Source organism: Rhea pennata, chromosome 11 (genome assembly GCF_028389875.1).
Source record: "Rhea pennata isolate bPtePen1 chromosome 11, bPtePen1.pri, whole genome shotgun sequence".
In the NCBI taxonomy this organism is placed as follows: Eukaryota; Metazoa; Chordata; class Aves; order Rheiformes; family Rheidae; genus Rhea; species Rhea pennata.
This window is the reverse complement of record NC_084673.1, coordinates 1,005,286-1,026,614: the sequence shown is the minus strand read 5'-3', so window position 1 is coordinate 1,026,614 and position 21,329 is coordinate 1,005,286. Positions and strand designations below refer to the sequence as shown.

The window sequence follows — 21,329 nt, the reverse complement described above, 5'->3', positions numbered from 1 at the left end:
AAGGTAGGTTCCTCTTCTGTGTTTCCAATTCCATATATCCAGCCAGATCTGGCTTCAGAGTGAAGTCCTGACACTGCATCTTTAAGTTTTTGCAAAATGTTACCATCTAGATCTCCTAGTTTTGCCTGCAACTGAACAAAAAATCCTGTTCCGGACATCTGTGTCATGAAGAGATGCCTGAAGTTAGATTTCTCAGCTGGGGTCCATCATTTCATGTCATGTTGTAGTAACTTTCAGGAAGTTGTTCTTTCTTGATGCATATATACAACTTCATACAGGGACCTGAAAGAGCTACTCCTGAAGAGTCTGCAGAAGAAACTGTTTGCCACAATTTTTCCAAATTATGACTTTTTTTTACCTTTGCCTGATTTCCCTGGCTATTACTTTCTCGAATTCAGAAGATCCCCCTCTGTTTTGATCCCTTCAATACATAGGAGGACAGCCTTCACTCCAACCTATAGTCAGCCAAGCTAAAGCATGGAGGAATTTTGACAGTTCTTGAAACATATTTTAATTTTAAAGCTTTAGTTTTGTTTTGTTTTGTTTTCCTGGCTGCAGGTTTGAAGATTTTGCAATCAGTACCGTCTGTCCTCTCAGCATCCAGGAACAAATGCCAAAGTCCAAGAACTATGGCTGAAAAGTGGGCTTGTCTTATGATACCAAGTTTCCTTCTGTCTTTCAAGACCAAAGTCAATGCTTTAAACTTTAGCAGTGGTATTGCAAAGTCTCTGCAGAGAGTCTAAGATTTGCACACACAAAAACTATTTTCCATCTTATTTCCATCTTTGAAAAAAATGAATTATTTTGCTCCTCTTTGATTCTCTCTTCCCTACCACCCTCACCCTATCTGGCTTTTAGCTTCAAAGTACCCTTAGATCTTGAATAAATTTGATTTAGAACCAAAGATATTTCATGCATTTTCTTTTGAAAGCTGTTCTCTGCTTCGTTGTGCAACTGCCATAGAAACCAGCCAAGTCATAACTGGAAGGAAGATGATGATGAGAGGGAAGGCTGTTTTTCTGGGATCCCATTTCCTTAAAAATCCTTAAAATTGAAGGAAATGTATCTTAGTCACAACAACAATCAACAGTGAGGTGGACTACCTTGGAAAGAGACTGGGATACTGGTATCTCAGCCAGGCCTTTTTTCCTGTAACTAGTGACCTGTAAAGCAGGAAAATATAACCTGTGCTTTGACCACATGGCAGCAGCAGGGAAAAAAAAGTGTCAGAACAATGTAATTTGATAGTTATTTCTCTTTTTGAGCTGATCTTGACTGGAGTAGGCACAATAACTCACAAGGCTACTGCAATACTGTGTATTTTCCTCTTTCTCCTAGTATGGCTGTTTCTTGGAAGTTTGGTACAGCAGGGTCAAAGTAATGTCTTTTACCTATATTTGCCATATATTAGTTTTGATAGGAATATTTGTTGGATCATTTAAAATGTATTAATAGGAACTTTTATAAGTTTATTGATAATTTTAAGATGTGTTAATAGGGATGTTCAAGCAAAAGGGGGAATATGTATATCATTTAATCACACACACTTATGTCGTGAGGTTGAGGAGAGTAGGTCTTGTGTTCTGAGTAAAATTTACTTTCCAGTGGGATCCCAGTAAATTTGTATTGATCTTGTGACTCATAACAAACATTTAAAAATGATGGAGAAAGAAGATGCCCAGAAGACCTTTATTAACAATGCAGATGGTCCAGGAACTTAACTTAGCAATCAAAGCCAGGTGGGAGTTTGCTCTTTAATTGGAACCACCCTATTTCCCTGCAGTTAACCCATCTGGGAAATTCTGAGGACATCCCTCTTAGAAATCTTTGCAAATTTGAGTCTCTTTGTCTCTGTGCAGTGCACTGGGATTCTGAAACAGAGGATTCAAACTTTATTAAATTATAAACTCCATTAATACTAGCTTAGCAATTAGAAATATTAAAATAAAGGTGCTAATTGGTCAAACTGGACTTCTTAAAGCTGCCCCTGCATAGAAGAGCTGCTCAGAGACGCTGTGGGTGCTGGGCCCTGGTCCCAGAGGAGCTCGAGGCAGGCGGTGACACCTCTGCAGCCCGGTGATAAACCCCCCTCAGAGCATCCCTGGTGGGGTGGATGCTTGAGCAGCAGCAGCAGCCGGTGCATTTGCCTGTTGAAAGGCCTCTGCCCGTTGTGCAGTGACCCGAAACGGGCCACGCGGGAGCCAAAGCTGCGCCCCGCACCGCGTGGGCCGTTAAGCGCTCGGGGCCGGGGCTCGGCGCTGCGTGCGGAGCCGCCGCCGCTTCGCTCCGGGCCGAGCAGCTTCACCTGCGCGCTGCCCCGCCCGCTCCAGCGCCGACCGCGCTCGCGCGTTTCGCGCGGGCAATTAGGCGGGCAATTAGCAGCTCGCTGAGCCGCGGGGCCGGGCAGCACCTGGGCTGCAGCCGGCAGCCTGCGGAGGGGCAGAGCGGCGGCGCCCGTCTCCCACCGCCGCGCAGCCCTCGGCGGGCGCGGCCGGGCTCCCTTGCGGCTGGGTGCCGGGGCAGCCGCGGCCGGACCCCGGCGTGATCCTGGGGCTGCCGCTGCCAGGGTTTCTCCCGCCTCGGCTCGGCCCGGCCCGGCCTGGCCGCGGCCCTGCGCTCCCCGGCCCGCCCGGGCGCACCCGCCTCCGGGAGAAGCCGGTGCCTGTTAGCAGCAGCAGATCAGCAGCATCTTCAGATCCCCCTTTCCCTCCTCCCCTCTCTGCTTACAGTAGCCCAGAAAGTTTCTAAACCTTCCTACCCGGGACTGCAGTGACAAAGGCTCCTGACATGAAGCTGCTCCTGAGCCTCCTGCCATCCCTCTTCTATGCTGCTACAAGTAAGTGGGTGTCTGTGCATGCAAAAGGGGAGAAAATCAATCATTTGGTTGTGCTGCTGGGAGTGGGGGGTTTAATTAGGATTTTGGTCAAAATCTTGATCTGTAGGATCTGTAATCCTAGCACATGCCACTAGCGATGCTGGTTGCTTGAAAACAGTCTTGCTGCATCCCAACAAAACTTTATCGTTTAAGGAGAGTTTGTCTGTGTGCCTGTTGACGCTGCTCTCTCTGTACTGTGCTTTTTCTGGGCTTTCACGTTACCTGTAAACTGAGACAGAATTGCAAATTGCAATTCTGTGTTTTATTCATTACTTTATTATGTTAACTGTAAATGGAGGGAGAACTGCAAATTACGATTCTGTAGTTTATTCAAGAGAACAGAAACAGAGCTTGAGAGCAGAGTGTGAGCAGATGCAGAAGCTGTCCTAATGTTATGATCTGAAAGGGAAAGAGGGTTGTGCACAAAAAACAGATAGAAAAGAGAAACTGTTCTGCTGGAGGTTAGAAAAGGCTGCAGGGAGAAGCCAGCAGCTCTGTCCTGTTTCCGTTGCTGTGAGATTTGTCCCGTTTTGCTTTTGTCAACGACAGCTCAAACCCTGTCCCTGCCGCCCTGGGGGAGCGAGGGGCTGTGTGGTGTCGGAGCCTGCCGCGGAATGGGGGGATAAAACTTTCTTTCAAACTGAGTAGGTCTTTATTCAAGTTTCCTTTGAAGTGTTTTGCTTTGGGGACAGCTCGTCACATCTCCCTGGAAGAAACTTAACGGGAGGTTTGTAGGTAGGACGTTGTGCGAAGGGGGTTTGCAGCCCTGGGCCGGGGACACTTTGCTGCGCTGGAAAGCTGGGGTGGGAGGAGCGTCGCCTCCGCGCCGTGGCCTGCAGCTCCAGGGCTTTGCTAGCAGAAAGATGTTTTCTTTGCGAGATCGTGTGGAATTAAGGGATGTTTTGTTAAGCATGCTAGACAATTCATTTTCTGGAAGTGAGCTTATTGAACTGACTTGTAAAATTAGCCTAGTGCACAAGAAAAGCAGATTTCTCTCTTGGTCCCTCAAGAGAGGCCTTTCTAACAGAAAAAAGACGTGCCTCAAAGACGAGGTCTCACCTATGTCATTTTGAGTCTTCCTCACGTTCCTTCTGAAGCCTGGGGAAAACTAGACAGAGGATCCACAGAGCATGATCGCAAATCCAGGACGGCAACGCTTCAGGGTCCGCCAGGCGTGCTTTGCGAGGACGAGCCTTCGGGGCGGCTGCCCGCAGCAGGGCCGGCGGGCTGCTCCGCTCTCCCCACCGCCCCAGGCCGAAGCACTTTCTGCCCATTGGTTTTGGGTTTCGTTGGTGGCCACAGATGTTTTACTGGAGATGTGTGGGTTTCGTTTATAATCTTGGGTGGTCCTCATGAAAAGTCAGCAGATGCTGAACTCTAATTCAGGCTAAACTTGGCCACCTTTTTTTGTTGTTGTTGTTGGCACAAGCCCAGAGCACGGTGTGAGATGCCTTTCTCTCCTTCAGCTCGACGCTGCCAGCCTGCCAGTGCCACTCCAGCCAGCGCAGCTGGCGAGCACCCACAACACCCTCCTGGGAGGGAGCAGAAATGTGCAATTCTGCAAATTAACTGAATCTCCAGAAAACCAGTCTCTGTCTTCAGAGGTCTTAGGGGAGGTCACTTTTTCTAAAAACCTACATAATCCAAAAACCAGCTCTGTTCTGGGCGTTTTGCCTTACCCGAAACATATACTTTCCCTCTAGGTTTTTTATCTCACCTGCTCCTTTAGCATTTCTCCTGCCCTTCTCCAGCCTATTTTAAGAGGTTCCCCATTTGGAAGGTTTGCACTGAGAGTCTCTTATTTGCGCTGTGTCCATGTTCCGACTCCCGTGTTCGCTGCCTGACGTGCCGGGGTCCTGCGGAGCTGTGCCGGGGGGCAGCCCACAGCGATCACAAGTAGCGGCAGCACCGTCACGGGTGTGCTCAGAAACGCATGTGTGTGAAAGCACCTTGAATGAGTGAGTAAATGTGTTTCCTAGCGCCTTGGCTCGATGCCGGGGTGCAGCCCACCGTGCGGGCTGTCACCGGAGGTGCCGGGGAGTCGCTGCGCCCAGCGTGGCTCTCTGCCGCGGGCCCGTGTTGCGCAGGGTGGCCAACGTCGGAGCCGCGCGGCAGCCGTGTTGGAGGCGCCGGCAGAGCTTTAGCTGAGGAAGAGCATCCGGCTGCTCCCAGGTGCTTTGCAATGATATACAGCATAAACTTGGAGTGTTGTGACAGAAGCGTCATTTTATTTAGTTCTTTTTTTGCACACTTCTTACTGTTGGGTGTGATCTGCCAGCATAAAGTATTTTTAAGAAACGTGATAAAACTCTTTTATTGAAATGTTAACACTCAACAGCTCTGCTGGAAACAAACTTATACTTCAGCTTGGCTTAAGTTTTTATTGTATTCACTGCCTCAGAGAAGCAGGTGCTTAGGAAAATCAAAGGAACCGGTTGCACGTTACAACTTTGCATTTGTCTGTCTTGTAACACATTAATTTGTTAAAGCAATTGCTTGCACCTGCCCTATATGAGAGATATATAAACCAGAGCTTTTTGCTGGTTTTTATTTGCTTCTTGAAGGGAAGTCTTGGTTCTGCTGTTGATTCACATCTGTCTCAAGCCCCCAGTGACTGAGTTTTGATCTACTGATGGAAGAAACTTTATTGGTACCAGCCCTGCTCCTTTTAAAGGCTTTTTGTACGCTGCCATGGTGCTGTTGTGAATGTTCAAAGTAAAATCCTGCATGTCGTTCCTCATTCCTCACATCTGTGTGCTCAAGTGCCACTTCCAGCTCGATTACAATGAATAGGTACAAGTGGAAAATGGATTTTCCTTCCCCCCTTCCCCCAAATACTCTTTTGGCAGCAGCCCAGCCTTCCCATAGTATAAAGACTTAAATTCGACCCGCTTGCGCAAGTAGCATCTGCGAATGGGGGAGTGAGTCACGTCACTAACAGAGATGATGCCTCCGTGCAAGGTGTTCTCCCAGGCAAGGTCTCCGTTCTGCATGATCAGCTCAGGCTTATAGCAACGTTTCTGCTGCTTCCCAGCAGGTAGTAAGTTGGCACCTAAAAAAACCTATCGATTTTGCAAGAAGGGAACGGCATTTACAGAAGAGCGTGCCAGTCTGTAGGGAGAACTGCATGCGGCTGAGCTCGGCGCCGCTCCAGGACCCCCGTCCTGCCGGCCGGCCCCTTCCAGGGGCATCACGTGCCCTCTTCATGTCATATATATGTGACTCACCCCATTCCCAATCCGTGTGATCCTGCACACAGCAGTTCTCGCTGCACCCCCACGGAGCTTCAGGTCTAGCAAAACTTGCCCTGTGCTGAGGCGTGGAGCGACTTGTCTGTCCTCGAGCTGGAGATCGGCCCCCAGTCGGTTGTCCCGCTGTGCTGATGCAAATCTGTGGCCTCGTAAAGCAGAACCACATCCAGAAGTATTTGAAACTATTTGCACTAAAGAGAGCGCTTGGACTAAGCCTTATGGTAACAACCTCGTCCCGCTATGAATTCCCCTGCCGTATTTAAAGACAGGAAGCTTCACGAGGAAGCTGAATTTTAAACGTTACCAATTGCTGAATAGAGGAATGAGAGAGGGAGAGACTTCCCAGCTGCCTTTATAACTCACAGGAGAGACATGGCCATGTGGCAGCTTGGATCTTTGCTTCTTTTATATGTATTATATTTTTCATAGTATTTGCAGAGAGGAAAAAAGAGAAAGCCTTTAGCATGTGCAGCACCCCTCACCCACATCTCTGCAGATTTTACCATCGCAGTCTTGCCTTGTGTTTGTTGTATTATCAGAAGAAAGATGTTCTTGCCCCCAGCTAAAGGAGCAAAAGATCATGCATAAATAAAATTTCAATGATAAAATAATGCAACATTTAATAGAAGATTATATTTTTTAAAAAAGGTCCAGGCAAACAGTAATTCAATTTGATATTTGTTATGCATTTTAATGTTCTGTAGCTGAATGTGTAATACCACTGTACATTTAGATATGTATATTACAGAAAAATAGCCACAAGTATTTATAAAATTACTTTCTCCCTCTGCTTTTGACTAGCCCTTTTGCAGATTGAGGCACCTTCAAAGCAGTGATCTGTGGAAGCTCAATGTACTACACAAAAAAGGTGAATGGAGACATTTTGGTGAAAGATGTTGAACTTTGAGAAGTGTTGGGTGACTTCACATATCTGTAACTTTATTTTCCTGTCAGGGAGTTGTAATGGCAATATCTAGCTCTATTTGCAGAGCTCTTCACGTCTTAGCCCCACTGGCAGCTCTGCCCTGTGTAGTGCACAGGAGTCGGACCGCAGCGGCCCAGCGATGGCGAACGTCGCTGCCCTCCCGCGCTCTGCGGCCGCTCGGAAACCAGCGGGGCCGGAGCCGGCCCTGCGCACGCAGGGCGCTGGGGAGAGCGGGTGCAAATGCCTGTCACGTTTCCCAAACTTCTCGCTTCTCCCGGGTCCACTTCCCCATCTTCTGCATCGTTCTCCTCCTTCCTTATTTTGTGCAGCTGATGTTTATGGATGAGTCGCTGAGTGCGGGTGCCGAGCCTGCTTTCAACTCCTACATTGTGCACACGCATTTTTTGCACAAAAAAGGGTTCTGTCCCTCTGAGAAGGAATGTTTTGCAATGTGTAGCCAGGATAGCGCAGCCAGCAATGAAACTGATGTGCAGAAATGGAGAAGGAAAATGGTTTCTTGGTTAATGCTGCGCTGCTGGGAATTGCACTTCCCAGGGCTGCAACCAGCTTCCCCGGCTCCTGTCCAGGAAACTTCCTCAACTTCTCACGTTTGTGCTCCCAGGATGTTTCGGCCAGCTCTGAGAACAGGTAACGCTGGCACCCCGGTGCACGTGGCAGAGACAGCTACGTCCCTGGCACGCCGGGGCTCCCTGCTCCCCCTCGGCTGCGCGCAGGGCCCCGGGGAAATGTCGGCAGAGGAACGGCGCCCGCGCCTCTCGCCTTTTCTGGCACTTAAAGGCCTCGGTTCTTACAGCTTTTGCAGTCTCCCTGCTGGTGGAAAACTTCTGTCTCTCCTCCCCGTGCTGCAGTTCAGGTGCACACACAGCTGCGGAAAGGCGAGCGGGCTTGCAAACTCGGTGTGCTCCTGGCGTGGGAGAGGTCTGGCCGAGCTGGTCCACCAGGATTTCTGGCACCGGCCTTGTGCCTGTCCTTGGAGCGCTGCGCTCCATCAGCCTCGGTCTTGCTGCAGTGCGTTGGTCCTGCCGTTTTGTGGGGAAAATGTGGCTCCCTGTGATAAAAGCTGTGTCTAATTCTGGTGCCTCCTGCCAGGCTGGAGTAGCCGTGACTCTCGAGGAGCCTCTCTTCCTCGGCACTGGCATCAGGCAGGATCGCCCACCTTTCAGGGCCCATGGATACTAGACACTGTCGGTGCTCGCGTGCTGGCTGAGCTCTGGCAGCAGCCGGCCCTGAGGCTCCTGGCTTTGGGCATGAGCCTGTAGGATGTCTTGGAGCTCCCCAGTGCCTGATGGGCCTTTCCTCTGGACTGGAGGAGAACTGGAGTCAAGAGCCCTGAGTATTTGATGAACTAAGCTAGAAGATGTGAGTCTGAGCTAAGAGGCTTCTGGGGGCGCATCTTCAGGCTCATCTTCAGACAGAAGAAGAGCGGAGCATTTAATGGCACAAGCACGTGGGCCCATGACTTCAGGAGCATGTTGATTATAGCCATGAATTAAACAGCTTTTCGGTGGTGGTGTTATTAAGCTCCCTCTGTGCATACAGATTATTAAGCTGACAGCATGTTACGTGGTCTCCTGTGAGGCCCCAGAGTGTTAGGGAGCTTCATCCTCTGTATTTTAAATGTGAAGAAAACCTGGTAGGAAGGATAGAAGTAAGCTGCTTGCAGCTACCTCAGTCTACTGCCAGACTGAGGCCAGAACTCAGATTTTATATCTCGGCATAAGCTGCTGTTGTGAGCGGACAAGGCTCCTGCTTGTGGAGAAGGGGTTTCATGCCATGTGTTGTCCTGTTGCCCTCCAGGTTAGCAAAGTGCCAGCCCAATGCTGGGAGCTGACCAGTTTGGAGACCACGTGCTGGGAGGGAGTGCTCAGCCGTGACACCGTGCTCTGCAAGCTGAAGCTTGCTGGCTGAGGAAGAGGAAACAAGGGCAGAGCCCTGCCATGAGGAACCTCAGCCTTGAGCGGCCCATCATGGAGCAGGGGATAGCTTGGAGAATGGTGTATTTACCCAGGCTGTGGAGTCAAGGAGATGCTCAGGGTTCCAGACAGGCATTTCTTTGCATCTTTTTTAAAATACAGCTATTATTTTGATTTAGGAAAGATCAAAATATCCCTGGAGCCCACCAGTATGTGTCCTCCTCTGGACTCTGGTCAGCCCAAGCAGTTTAGTACTGCTGAACAGAGCCAGAGCAGAGCCTGGAGGTGGCCCCAGCCCAGCTGCCAGCGACACCCTCGCCTTAGCCCCAGCTAATCATCAGGCTCAGCCTTCAAAACGTTGCTCCTGGTTCTCCCTTCCTGCCGGTCACCCCTGGGCTGCAGCGTGCCTGGCATCGCGCTTGGAGGAGCTGCCCGGGGTCCCGGCCACTGTCGCAGATGGTAACTGAAGGCAGGGGAGAGGATGAGTGATGGTGCAGGGCTGTTGAGAACGTCACCTGTGTCTGTTTTATGGCTTAAAGTGGGTGTAGATCTCTTCCAAAGGGGTTTGGGATAGCTCCAGTTTTTAGGAAGAATTCATGGACTCTGCTCCAAATCTTAAACACTTTGAATCATGTTGATTAAATCCAGCCAGTTTTATGTGGATTTAGAGTCCTTATTTCCCCCAGAACAAACACCCCCAGATGCATCCGTAAATCTCTGGGAAGGCTGGTGGGTCTCCAAGGCCCATTCAGAAGACATATGGCCAGGGAATTGGCCAATGTGTGCTGTTTACTTCCAGCTCCAAACAGCCACCTCGGAAAGAGGGGATGTTTCTAGTCTAATGTGGAAAATCACTTCAGATGTGGACATAGCTGTGCAGCAGGGAAACGCTGTTCATGCAGCCATGGCCCCGGGCAGGCGGCGGTGGGGCAGCGAGACCAGCCGGGCACAGGGCACACCTCTGCTCCGGGGCGTCCCGCCTCGGGAATCGCGGCCCTTGGGGCTGCGGCCCGTCCTCAAGCACCAGGTTTGGAGTCAGAGGTGGCTTCTGGCAGCAGCCCAGAGACCAGCGCCCCACGTCCAGGGTAAGGTAGAGTTAACTCGGGTCAAAAATGCGTCGAGCTCCACTGGTTCCTTTGCTTTGTCCTTTGCAAGATTTTCCCTAGAAAAGGCTCTTAAGAGATGCCTTAAATCTCGCAGCAGGACCCTTCTGGTTTGAACTAGCATAGCTGTTCCTCCTCTGCCTTTCTCTAGCCACGGGGGATTTTGGCAAAAACTTTCCTTCTTAAGAGCTCAGTTGCTCCTCCTGCAAGTCGTTGCAGGGCGGTACGAACGAGTAGGAGAGACTCGTGTTTAACAACAGCTCAGAAAAAAGATCCCCTGGGTGTTCCCTGTGGCGTGACGGCGAGGCTGAGGGTACCGTGACTCGGGAGAGGGGAGGACCACGAGAGCCGCCCCATCCCGCATCCAGCTGCGCTCAACAGACTTCCAAGGCCGAAGCGTTTCCACCACGTCCCACCACCTCACTGCTCAAGCTGCCCGGCGAGGAAAGCCTGCGACTTCATCTCTGCTGCCCGAAATCCTTTGCTTCTCGCCGCGGGCCACGACCGCAGCTCTTCGCCCTGTTGCACCTGGGCACGAGGCCGTCTGAAGCATCCGTGTGACGTGGGCCGGCGGGCGGGCGAGTGACCGCAGGGCTCCCGGCCGCGGTCCGAGCTACGTTCGTCCCCCCGTTATGCCGCAGTGTTTCCACGCAGGCTGGTTAACGGTGTGTGTATGTAAGTGAGGCAAAGTGCTCTTAATTGCAACACGCACCATTAGCCCTTAATAGCCTGGCAGTTAAAGGAAATCCTGAGTGACAAGCTGGGCCCTCCGCACAGTCACGTTCCCGCCTCGTGGCTGATTGCCACCGCTGCCAGGGCCGTGACCGCAGGGGGACGTGACAGCGTTTAGCTGGATCTGAAGCGTGTGTTTGCCCTGGAAAATTGCAGGATATAAAAACGAACAGGGCCGGTAGCGGGGTATCTTTGATTGCCCTGACGTAAAGGGCTCGGCAGAAGGGGAGCGGGAGTTACCGAGGCAGTTTTGCACCCTGCGATTGAACCACGGCTCGGGGACGGTGGCAGCTTTGACGGGCTGGGCAGGGCCGTCCCGGCGCTCTGCTGTTTGCCTTGTGCTCTGTGCAAGGAGCTGCCTCTGCCCACGGCTCCCTGGCGGCGCTTTGCCAGCTAAAACTGTTCCCAAGGCGAGGGTTTTGGTTCCCAGCCCAGTCCCCCCTGCCCCCTTGGGGGGCAGGAGCAGGCTGGCTGCTCCCCCGGAGCCACCTCCGTCCCCAGAGCCACCTCCGTCCCTGCAGAGCCACCTCCACCCGGTCACAGAGGAGCCTCCCTCCCCGTCAGGGCTTCAGCTCAGCGGCTAGTTTTAATGAAGCAGCTGATGCCGGGGGCACCGTCCTGGGCACCGTCTTTGGTGTCTCGTTGGAGAACCTCGGTCAGGACTGCTGGAAGCGACCTGGGTGGACGGGGGACCGCGTGCTCGGCGGCAGCCCGGGGCGGGGGCGGGAGCGGGGACGCAGCGACACTGAGCATCTCCCTGTTCCCTCGGCAGAGCCGGCCCCGCTTCGCCCCCGGCCGGACGGGCGCGCGTGTCCCCTGGGACAGTTCCCCTGCGGCAACCTCTCCGCCTGCTTACCCCAGGCCCTGCACTGCAACGGCGTGGAGGACTGCGGCAACGGCGCTGACGAAGAAAACTGCGGTAATTACCCAGCCTCTAGCAAAGATCGGTGCCCTGGGAGCTAATAAGCCTCCCGGACCCAGAGGTGCCGGGATACAGCCCCGGGAAAGCTGCCGCCGCGGCGAGCGGTCCCGGCTCTGGCGCCAGCTGGCCGCGCTTGCCACACTCCTGCTCGCCAGCCGGGCAGGGGCTGCCGAGGGGCGTCCCAGGCTGGGGCGAAGGGAAACCGCCGCGTCCCGGAGCCGGGCTGCGGAGAAAGGCCGCGGCCGTCCCGCACCACCCCTCGGCGCCGGAGGGGGCGGCGGGTGGGAGGGAGCCGTGCGGGTCCCTTTTGCAGAGCGCTGCCGCAGGGGCTTTGCCCGGGGTGCTGCAGCGGCCAGGAGAATAAACGAGCGGGAGAGGGACGGGATGAACTCGTACCGCCGGGGAGCTGCTTAACTCGGCGGTTCGGACACCGCCTCTGTCTCAGGAGATCCTTAAACTGGGCTTAGCGGGACGGTAGAAACAGAGGGACGAAAGTGGCGTACTGGGAGCGCTGGAGAGGTGACGCCGGGCCGGAGGGCGCTCTGCTCCGCCCTGGTGCGGCTGCAGGGCCGGACCCGCGCTCGGGCGGCCGAGGCTCCGGGGCAGCGCGGCCTGTGCCCGGGGCTCTGCTCCTGGGCGCCGAGCAGCGGCAGCTTCCCCGCGGGGGACAAGGGCCGGGGGTGGCGCTGGGCCCCGTCCCGCCGGCGCTCACCTGTGCTCGCCGGGCCGCGCAGTGGACGACAGCGGCTGGCTGCAGATCCTGGGGGACATGCTGGCCGCGAGGAGCAGCAGAGCGACGGCGGACGCGGAGGCGGGCGCCTGCCGTAAGCCTGCGCTCCCGGGGCCGTCGCGTCCCTCCCTGGCCGGCCGCGGCCGAGCACCGCGGCGTTCCCGCGCCGGCCCCTTCCCCAGCACCTCCCCTGGCCTCTCCGCAGGGCTGGAGCTCGTCCCGGAGCGGTGCCGCTGCTGGGGAAGCACGGTGGACTGCACGGCGCGGGACCTCGGCGCCGTCCCACTGGCCTCCTCCAACGTGACGAAGATGTGAGTAGCGACGGGCAAACGCACCCTTCCCCCTGCCCCCCGAAAGGGGCAGCAGCGAGGAGCTGGCCGCGCCGCGCGGACGGCGGTGCCGGGTGCTCCGGCTGCACGAGTCGCCCCTGCACCCCCAGGGCTGAAGAGCCCCGTCGGCGTCGACGGCTCCTCTGCTGAGCCCGGCCGCGGCCCCCCGCAAACAGCCCGGGACTAGGGCCCGGGAGCCTCCCCAGGCCCCCAGCTGGGGGGTGGCAGGGCGGTGGGGCAGGGGCTGCAGCACCCATTCCCGGGGAAGGCAGAGCTGGGAAGGAGGGAGCGCGCGGACGGCTCCGCTGCGGCGCGCTGGGAGAGCGGCTCCTGGTGCCGCGAGCAGCAGCTGACCCGTGGGCCGAGCGGGAAGAGGACGGTTTGGGATTCAAGGTCGTCTTCTGTCGGAGGCCTCCTGAATTTCTTATGCTCTGTGTCCTGCTGTCACTGAGCTTGTGTTTTTTTTCTCCCCCTATCTTCCTGCTAGGGACCTGAAGAAAAATAAAATTTGCTTTCTGCGGGATAACCAGTTTTCCACATACAAGAGCCTGGAGAAACTGTGAGTATCGCCTTCCTCCACGTCGTGCTGCTTTCGGGCTTGCCCACGGCGAACGGGGCATGGGAGCCCCAGCAAGGTCTGAGGTTTGTCCCGGAGCCCGACCCGGCGCTCAGCAGCCGCCGTTTGCAAGCGTTGCTGGTTCTCAACGCGCCGCTGCGGCAGCCCCGGCTCGAAGGGAGCAGCTCGAAGCAGCTCCCTGATCCTCGAGCGTCTGCAGCGAGCGAGGCAGAGGAGGCAGAGCGACCTCCGCGGGGGCTGCAGCTCGGGGGCGGCCTCCCCCCACCGCGGCACCCGCCGCGGGAGGCGCTGCCCGTGCAGGAACCGTCCTGCAGAAACCACCCTCCCTTCTCTGTTTTCTGCTCTGTTTTCTAAACAGCTTTTTGCAGAACAACAAGATCCAGTCAATCTCACCCAAGGCCTTTGCTGGGCTTTTCCATCTTAAAATGCTGTAAGTAGGGGTTTCGGCGTTGCGCGGCCCCGGGGGAGAGCCTGGGGGCGGACGCGGCGCCCCGCTCCTCGGTGCAGGTGGCTCCTGACGCAGCTGCCCCGAGCCCGGTTTTGACGCCGTTCTCCTCCGCTTTTCCTTGCTTCTGCAAGAGCCGGTACCAAATGCCCTAAAAGGGGGGGCAGGCGCGTTTGGGGTGAAACGGGGCAGAGAAGAGACCGTCGCTCTCGCAGACGCGGCTGCTGCTCCCCTTCCCGCGTTTCTCGGCCCGAGCCGGGCTTCGCGCCGGGGCCGTCTCCGGGGGTGGTTCCCTTAGCCGCGAGATCGGGCAGGGGAGAGCAGCTCCTGCGCGGGCGGGGTAACCGGCGCCGCCCGAAGATCGCCGTGCTCCTCTGCCCCGGTTCAGGTTCCTCAGCCACAACAGGATCGCCCAGCTGAAGCCCCGGGTTTTTGAGGACCTCGGTCGCCTCGAGTGGCTGTGAGTTGCTTTGTCTGATCCAAGCAGCCTTAGGAAAGATGCGTCTGGCCCCGGCTCCCTGCTGGGGCCAGGGCTAGCGCGCGCTGGGCACCGGACTGCCCCGGGGTCCCGCTCCGGGTATCGGCTGGAGCCGCCCGCCAGCCCGCGGCGGCCGAGCGCTCGCTCTGCCCTGGTAGCAGCCGCTGGGTGCCCGGTGTCACGGCGCTGCTGGAGAGCAGCATCTCGCACGTGTGCGTGTGCACACTCACGAGTACGCACACACGCGTGTGCCACACGCCGCTGGGCTCAGCTCCAACGGGGGAAACGACAAGGAAGCTGCAGCATCCGTTCTCCCCATCCGCGGGCTGGGGGCGGCACGGGAACCGCAGCGGCCGCTTTACGGGGGGCTTCTCCGCGGGTCGGGAGGAGCGGCGTAGGCACCCGGGGCGGCGTGCCGCCCCTCGGCGTTTCCTCCTTGTTGCTCGCCCCGAGATCCTCTAACGAGCCCCTGAAGTCAACGAGGGCGACGAGCAGCTCGCAGGGGGTCTGCAGCGCAGAGGGGCTGGAGAGCTGCCGTGGAGCCGAGCGCGGCCCCGGGCTCCCCCGGCCCCCGTGGGCATTTGCCGTCGTCGCGTGGCAGCCCGCGAGCCGCGACCCCGCGGAGCCCCAGGGCGGAGGAGCCCGGGGGGGTGCAGCAGGGGTGCCGCGCCGTGCCGCCGGCTCAGCCCTGCTCGGCCCCTTCCCCTTCCCCCTCTCCCTGCAGGATGCTGGACAACAACCGGATCGCCCAGGTGGCCCCAGCCGCCTTCGCGGGGCTGCGATCGCTCTACTTCCTGTGAGTGCGGCGGGGGCCCGGCGGCGGCGCGGGGGCCCGGCGGCGGCGGTGCCATCCATGGGCGCTCGCTGGCTCTGCTCGCGCCCCACGGTCGGGACCGCTTCCGCCGCTCCGGCCACGGGCGAAGACGGGCGGCTCGCGGGGGTCTTGCCCACGCGACGCCCCGGTGCGCTTCCTCCCACGTGCCAGCGCTGAGCAGGGCTCGCGCGTTCCCGAAGCGCTGGCGCTTGTGCCGCAGCGTCTGCTCCGGGTGGGCTCCAGCCAAGGGCACTTTTGGGGTCCGGCCATTTCCGAGGCGGAAGCCTGGGGCAGAGACTTTGCTCCAACCACTGCAAAAACAACTTCACAGTTGCTGTATGATTTTAACAGCTTCTGCACTGTCCAGAACACAGGTGGGAAACTTTGGCAGCAGGCTGGATGCGGAGGAGAAGTTTTGGCCATTAGAGCAGAACAATCATGTGTGCGTGCATGAGGGCACACACACACGTGTGCACACCCATGTGTACCTGCACGCACACCGTCAGTGCCTGCTCAGCGCAGCCCCGGGCGGCTTTGCAGCCAGCGGTGCCTGAGGACCAGCCCGGAGTCACTTGTGTCCCGTGCAAGTGTGCCGTGCCGTGCCATGCCTTGCTCTCACCCGTGTCTTTGCTCCCCACCAGGTACATGCTGAACAACTCGCTGACAAGGATGCCGAGCGCCTCCCTGTGCGCGGAGGTGCCCAAGCTCAGCTGGCTGTGAGTACTGCCGTGCCGTGCCGTGCTGTGCCGCGCCGTGCTGTGCCGAGCCACCTGGGGCTGGCGCTCCAGCGCGGGCAGGAGGCCGCAGCCGTGACCGCCTCGTCCACAGGGAGCTGGAGGGCAACGGGATCCGGGCGGTGCGCAGGGCCGCGTTCCAGGAGTGCCGCCACTTCACGGTGCTGTGAGTACCGGGCGCCGGGCACGGCGGCTCTCGCGCCCGCAGCGCTCCGCCTCTCCGTCCTGGAGCGCCGCACCGGGGCTTGCGCCGGAGCAGTTCTCTCGGCTCCGGTCGTCTTTTGTGCGTCTGATGGGTCCTTCTCTGAGCCGGGGCGTTGCACGGGCCCAGCCTGTCTCGGGCAGCGGGTGCTGGCCCCAGTGGGCAGCACGGGGCCGGGATGGGGTTGCATCCCTCGCACGAGCCGCTGCGGTGCCCACGCCTCCTTCCTGGTGTGGCAGCACCAAGCCCTGCCGGGCCGCTTTCCCACGGCATCTTGCTCTCCTATCCCCCAGGATTCTGCGCAGGAACAAGATCAGGTGGATCCAGGACAGGACGTTCTCTAAGCTGAACAGGCTGGTGGAGCTGTAAGTTTCTGACTGTCATCTCCCCCAGCATGACCCTTGCTGCTGGGGACAGGCAGGATGGGGACCGCACCCAGCCCAGGGTCTCCCAGCCCCCCTCCAGCACCACTTTCCTCCATGCAGAGACCTCTCGGCCAACAGCCTGGGTGAGCTGCCACCATCCTTATTCCAGGGCCTGGTGGGCCTCCAGCAGCTGTGAGTACATGGGCAAAGCTGGCAGCCCTGCTCCAACCCATCCCAGAGCTAAGGCGAGAGCGGGAAGGTCATCCCTCTGCCCCCGCTTTCCACTGCTGTGGCAGCTTCTGGATGGGAAAAAAATACGAAAGCCGCATCTCTTTTTCAGGAATATTTCCTACAACCCCTTGAAACAGATCTTCCCCGGCCAGTTTGAAAGCCTGCCCCAGCTGCGGTCCCTGTGCGTGCCACCACGTCCGTCCCTCGCCCTAGGCTCTGCCCCGGCCGAGCTGCCTGCCGCATCCTCCTGCTCCGGGGCCTCCGGCGCGGTTCAGTCTCCAGCACGCTGGTCTCATTCTGCAGGAGCTTGGAAGGGCTGGAGATCCCCAACATCCACAACGTGACCTTGCAGAAGCTCACCAACCTCTCCCACATGTGAGTGCTGGCCCGGGTGCTGGCCGCTCTCCTGGGCGCTTCCTCCATGCCGGGCAATGTGGAGGGCAAGGGAGGGACATGGGCTCTGTCCATTCATACGTCTGTCCGTGATGCTTAAATCATTCCCTGGGAAAAGGTCCTTACTCAGCTAGGACTTGTTTAGAGCAATAAGAAACATTTAACCTATGCTAAGAGAAAAGTTTGCAGAGCCATAAACACTCCATCCAGATGCGTTTGTGCAGTAAAGAACGACCTGTGTTTTTGAACAGGGATGTTACATAGGTGATTTGGAAAAGGTAGATTGTTGCAGGCAAAGGCCTGCATAGGCACTAAGTGGAGTGCTGAAAGCCACGGTTAAGTAATCCCGTTAGAAGTCCTTTTGCTTGTGCTCGGAGACAACGACCTAAGAGCACTAGTGATGTGTAGAGAGACAGGCTGGACAGGCGTCACCGGCACGACGAAAATGCAGCCAGGGAGCCAGCTGCAAGTGCTTCGGCTTTTCTTTGCAATGGAGAAAAAAAATCACTAATTTTCTCCAGATGCACGTTTTAGAGTACCTGTAATGGAAGATGACTGTACATCTTCCCCTCTGTAATTGGTCTGTTTGGATTATAAATATGGTACATTTTCTACATGACTTGCTAATAAGTAATCATTTTCTCCCCTTTTATCTATAATTAAGCAGAAATGAGCCTTGCAATGCAGTTTTTTAGTCATTTTCTAATGTAGAGTTTTGCTAAGCTTATATGGGATTGCTTTTATGAGGCTTGAAAAGATTAATCTAAAGCAATGTGCAGGGAAAAAAATGTGAGTTCCTGCTAATGGAACTTGAAAGGTTTGAAAAAATGGATTGATTTTGAAATGTTTTTTGTGGTAATCACAGGTCAGAGGGAAACACCCTTGCATTTATTAGTTGAGAGCGCTGAACAGCGGCAGATCTAAGTGCATTGCTGTGCTGTACTTGACTGAAGAAAGCAGGCGTTGGGGTGCCTCCTGCCTGCTTTGCAATTGCTTCAGGGTGTTGCTGAATTGGTGTCTGAAACCAGTCGCTGTGTCCGGTGCAAAGCCCCCCCCGTCCTCGGGGACGTTACTGCAGACGGGGCTCGAGGGGCACGGGGCTGGGCTCTCCCCCGCGTCCTCCGCGCCCCGCGGGGTTCTCTGCGTTCCTGCTCCCTTTAACCTTCACGTCACCCCCAGGCTTTGCAAGGCACCAGGCTTTTGGCTAGTTCAGCTGGCCCTTCCCCACAGAGCTGTGGCGGCCCGGGGCTGTACCTGGGCCCAGCCACAGCCCTGGGTGCCCTCTCCTGGCTGCAGCCCTGCAGCAGTGAAACCTTCCTCCCTGGCAGCTACTTCAAGAAGTTCCAGTACTGCAGCTATGTGCCCCACGTGCGCAGCTGCAAGCCCAACACAGACGGCATCTCCTCGTTCGAGAACCTCCTCGCCAACATCATCCTGCGGGTCTTCGTCTGGGTCATCGCCTGCATAACTTGCTTCGGGAACCTCTTTGTCATCTGCATGCGGTCCTTCGTCATCACAGAGAACAGCCAGCACACCATGGCCATCAAGTCCCTGTGCTGTGAGTTGGGAGCTGGCGGGATGGGAACTGGCCAGAGGGACACACGCAGGAATGGGTGAAGATGTGCTGTCCAGCACACACCAGCCTGCCCCACTAGGCCACCCTTTTCCCAGGACAAGGACTGACATGGCTGGCTAGCTCATATCATTCCCTCCAAATCCATCTAGGGCCCCTTTGCTGTTTTTTTTTTTTTTCTTTTTTTGCTAAGGTCACGTGTGTTTATTGCTATTTGTATGTGCATGTGGGCGCCTGCCTTCAGGGCCATGCTTACAGATACCAGTGGCATCCGCAGCCAACGCTTTATAGATACATACATATGTATATATATATATATGTATGTATATATGTATATATATGTGTGTGTGTATGTATGTATATGTAAAGACAAAGGTTATCCATCTTCTCCCAACAGCTCTATGATGGCTTTATGGCCATGGCACTAACACAAAAGGTTGAATTTGGACACTGGTGCTTTTTCTTTTTTTTTTTTTTTCTTATTGTACCTTGCCTCCATCCCAGGTGCAGACTGCCTCATGGGCGTCTATCTTTTCGTCATTGGAGCCTTTGACCTCAAGTACTCGGGCGAATACAACAAGCACGCCCAGGTGTGGATGGCCAGCCTCCAGTGCCAGCTTGTGGGCAGCCTGGCCATGCTGTCCTCTGAGGTGTCAGTCTTGCTGCTGGCATATGTGACCCTGGAGAAATACTTCTCCATTGTTTTCCCGTTCAGCCACTACAGAGCTGGCAAGAAACAGACCATCTCTATGCTGGTAATGATCTGGCTCCTGGGCTTCTCCCTCAGCATCATCCCCTTGTGGTGCAAGGACTCCTTTGGAAACTACTATGGGAGGAATGGCGTGTGTTTCCCGCTGCAGTCTGACGCGAGCGAGAGGCCCAGCGCCAGGGGCTACTCCACCGGGATCTACCTGGGTAAGGCTGCCTCTGGACCTGGGACTCGGCAACTGGGGACAGTGACACTGTAGGGCAGAATGGGCTTCCCTGGTGGGAGCGGGGTTTCTCAGTCCTGCCAGTACCACCCCAGACAGTCTCACCATCCCCTTCCCTTCCAGCAACAAGAGTCAGTTTGTGTTACTGACTTTGAAGGTTCCTGCAGTCCTGCTGGGACCCCAGCACAGTCACGTGTCTGGGCCTCTGTCCTGCCGGCTCCCCTCTGCAGACTGAGGGTGCCAGCTCTGCCCTGCTTCCCAGGCCACGCTGATGGTGCCAACACAACAGGGCTCAGGCACCACTGTAGTGTGCGATGCACCGGGGCAGGAGATGGAGACACAGGGTGAGGAGGAGACACGCAAGACAACAGCCAGACATACTCCTTGTGCAAGGGGTGGCAGGCCAGTGAGGCTCCTCATGCCAGCCCAGGTGCTGTGTGTTGTCCCTCAGCCACCTGCCTGGCCACAGCACATGAGCATTGCTGCGTTGGGGCAGTACTGTGCCTGATTTCAGACCAGCTGCAGTAGCTGAGCTGTCTCTGCCCCCCTCTAGTGACAGAAAGTGGGAATAGCCCTGGATACTCCCAGGAACATAGCTGGTAAGAGCGTGCATGCTTTACACTTCAGACGTGCTCAGAACACGGCTTTTTCCTCGCCAGGTTTGAATCTCGTGGCATTCATCACCATAGTCTTTGCCTACACCAGCATGTTTTACTCCATCCACATCACTGCATCCAAAACTGCAGAAAGAAGTGTCTGCTCCCGGGAAGTTGCCATTGCAAAACGGTTCTTCTTCATTGTATTCACTGATGCTCTCTGCTGGATACCCATCTTTCTCCTCAAGCTGCTTTCCCTGCTGCAGGTGGAAATACCAGGTGACCCCCACACCAGGGAAGGCCTTGAAGTAGAGCCCAGTGCTTGGCTGGCTGCTGCCTGCCACAAGTCCCTGGGTTGGGAGCCAGGCCACTTGACATAAGTGCTACTGAATTTGGACCTCTACTCACACGTGGGCTCTGAGGGGTGACAGCGAGCGTTATCGGTTCCCTACGCCAAGCCCTGGGGCCCTGGCTCTCTCCATATAGCGGCGTTTGTGACTTCCCTTGAGTGGCCAGCCTCTGAGGCTGCAAGCCTCAGGAGAGCAGCCCCACTTCACTGCATCGGCTGTAAAGCAGCTGGGAGAGTTATTCCTGAGCAGGAGGCAGCCACCCACCGCGCTTCCTAACATCGCTTTCTTGTTGGAACAGGCACCATCACCTCTTGGGTGGTCATTTTCATCCTGCCCATCAACAGTGCCCTGAATCCCATCCTCTACACCATCACTACCACCTCCTTCCAGGAAAAGATAAAGGGACGTTTGCAGACAAAGCAGTTGGTGCTGCAGGAGTCCCGGAAGAGTTTTACCCTGGTGATGACACAGGCCAGCAGTGCCTGACCACCAGCAGCAAGCCAGCAACACAAGGATGTACAGGGCTCTCCAGACCACAACTGTCCCACCCCAGGGGCACGCTGACTGGCTTTACTTACCACCACTACTTTGGAAAGCAACAGCGTCTCTCCTTCAGCATCTCATCTTCATCTCAAACAGTCCTTTTCCAGGTGGGAGGCATCGAGCCGAGGTACAGCAGCAATGACTCATGAGGTAGTTACTGAAGAAGGTGTGCAGATAAGGGCTGTATTCCTTTCCCTCTTGCGTGGTTTCTGCAGCTCTTGGTGTCTTTAACCTAGCAACCTGGTGCATGGACAGCTGCTGCAATGGGCCTGGGAAGAACTGTGCGTCCCTTCAA

General features: G+C 56.1%; 1 protein-coding gene across 1 annotated transcript; it reads left to right on the top strand.

Annotated features, from left to right (window-relative positions):
• Positions 1 to 2,787: 2,787 nt before the first annotated feature.
• Positions 2,788 to 20,977, top strand: LOC134145476 (relaxin receptor 1-like). The gene is made up of 18 exons (XM_062585023.1): positions 2,788 to 2,836; positions 11,593 to 11,739; positions 12,477 to 12,566; positions 12,678 to 12,783; positions 13,289 to 13,360; positions 13,737 to 13,808; positions 14,212 to 14,283; positions 15,026 to 15,097; positions 15,757 to 15,831; positions 15,944 to 16,015; positions 16,345 to 16,416; positions 16,537 to 16,608; positions 16,757 to 16,828; positions 16,951 to 17,022; positions 18,369 to 18,598; positions 19,118 to 19,528; positions 20,205 to 20,420; positions 20,790 to 20,977. The coding sequence occupies exons 1-18, from the start codon at positions 2,788 to 2,790 to the stop codon at positions 20,975 to 20,977; spliced, it is 2,160 nt and encodes a 719-aa protein (XP_062441007.1).
• The last annotated feature ends 352 nt before the right edge of the window (positions 20,978 to 21,329 follow it).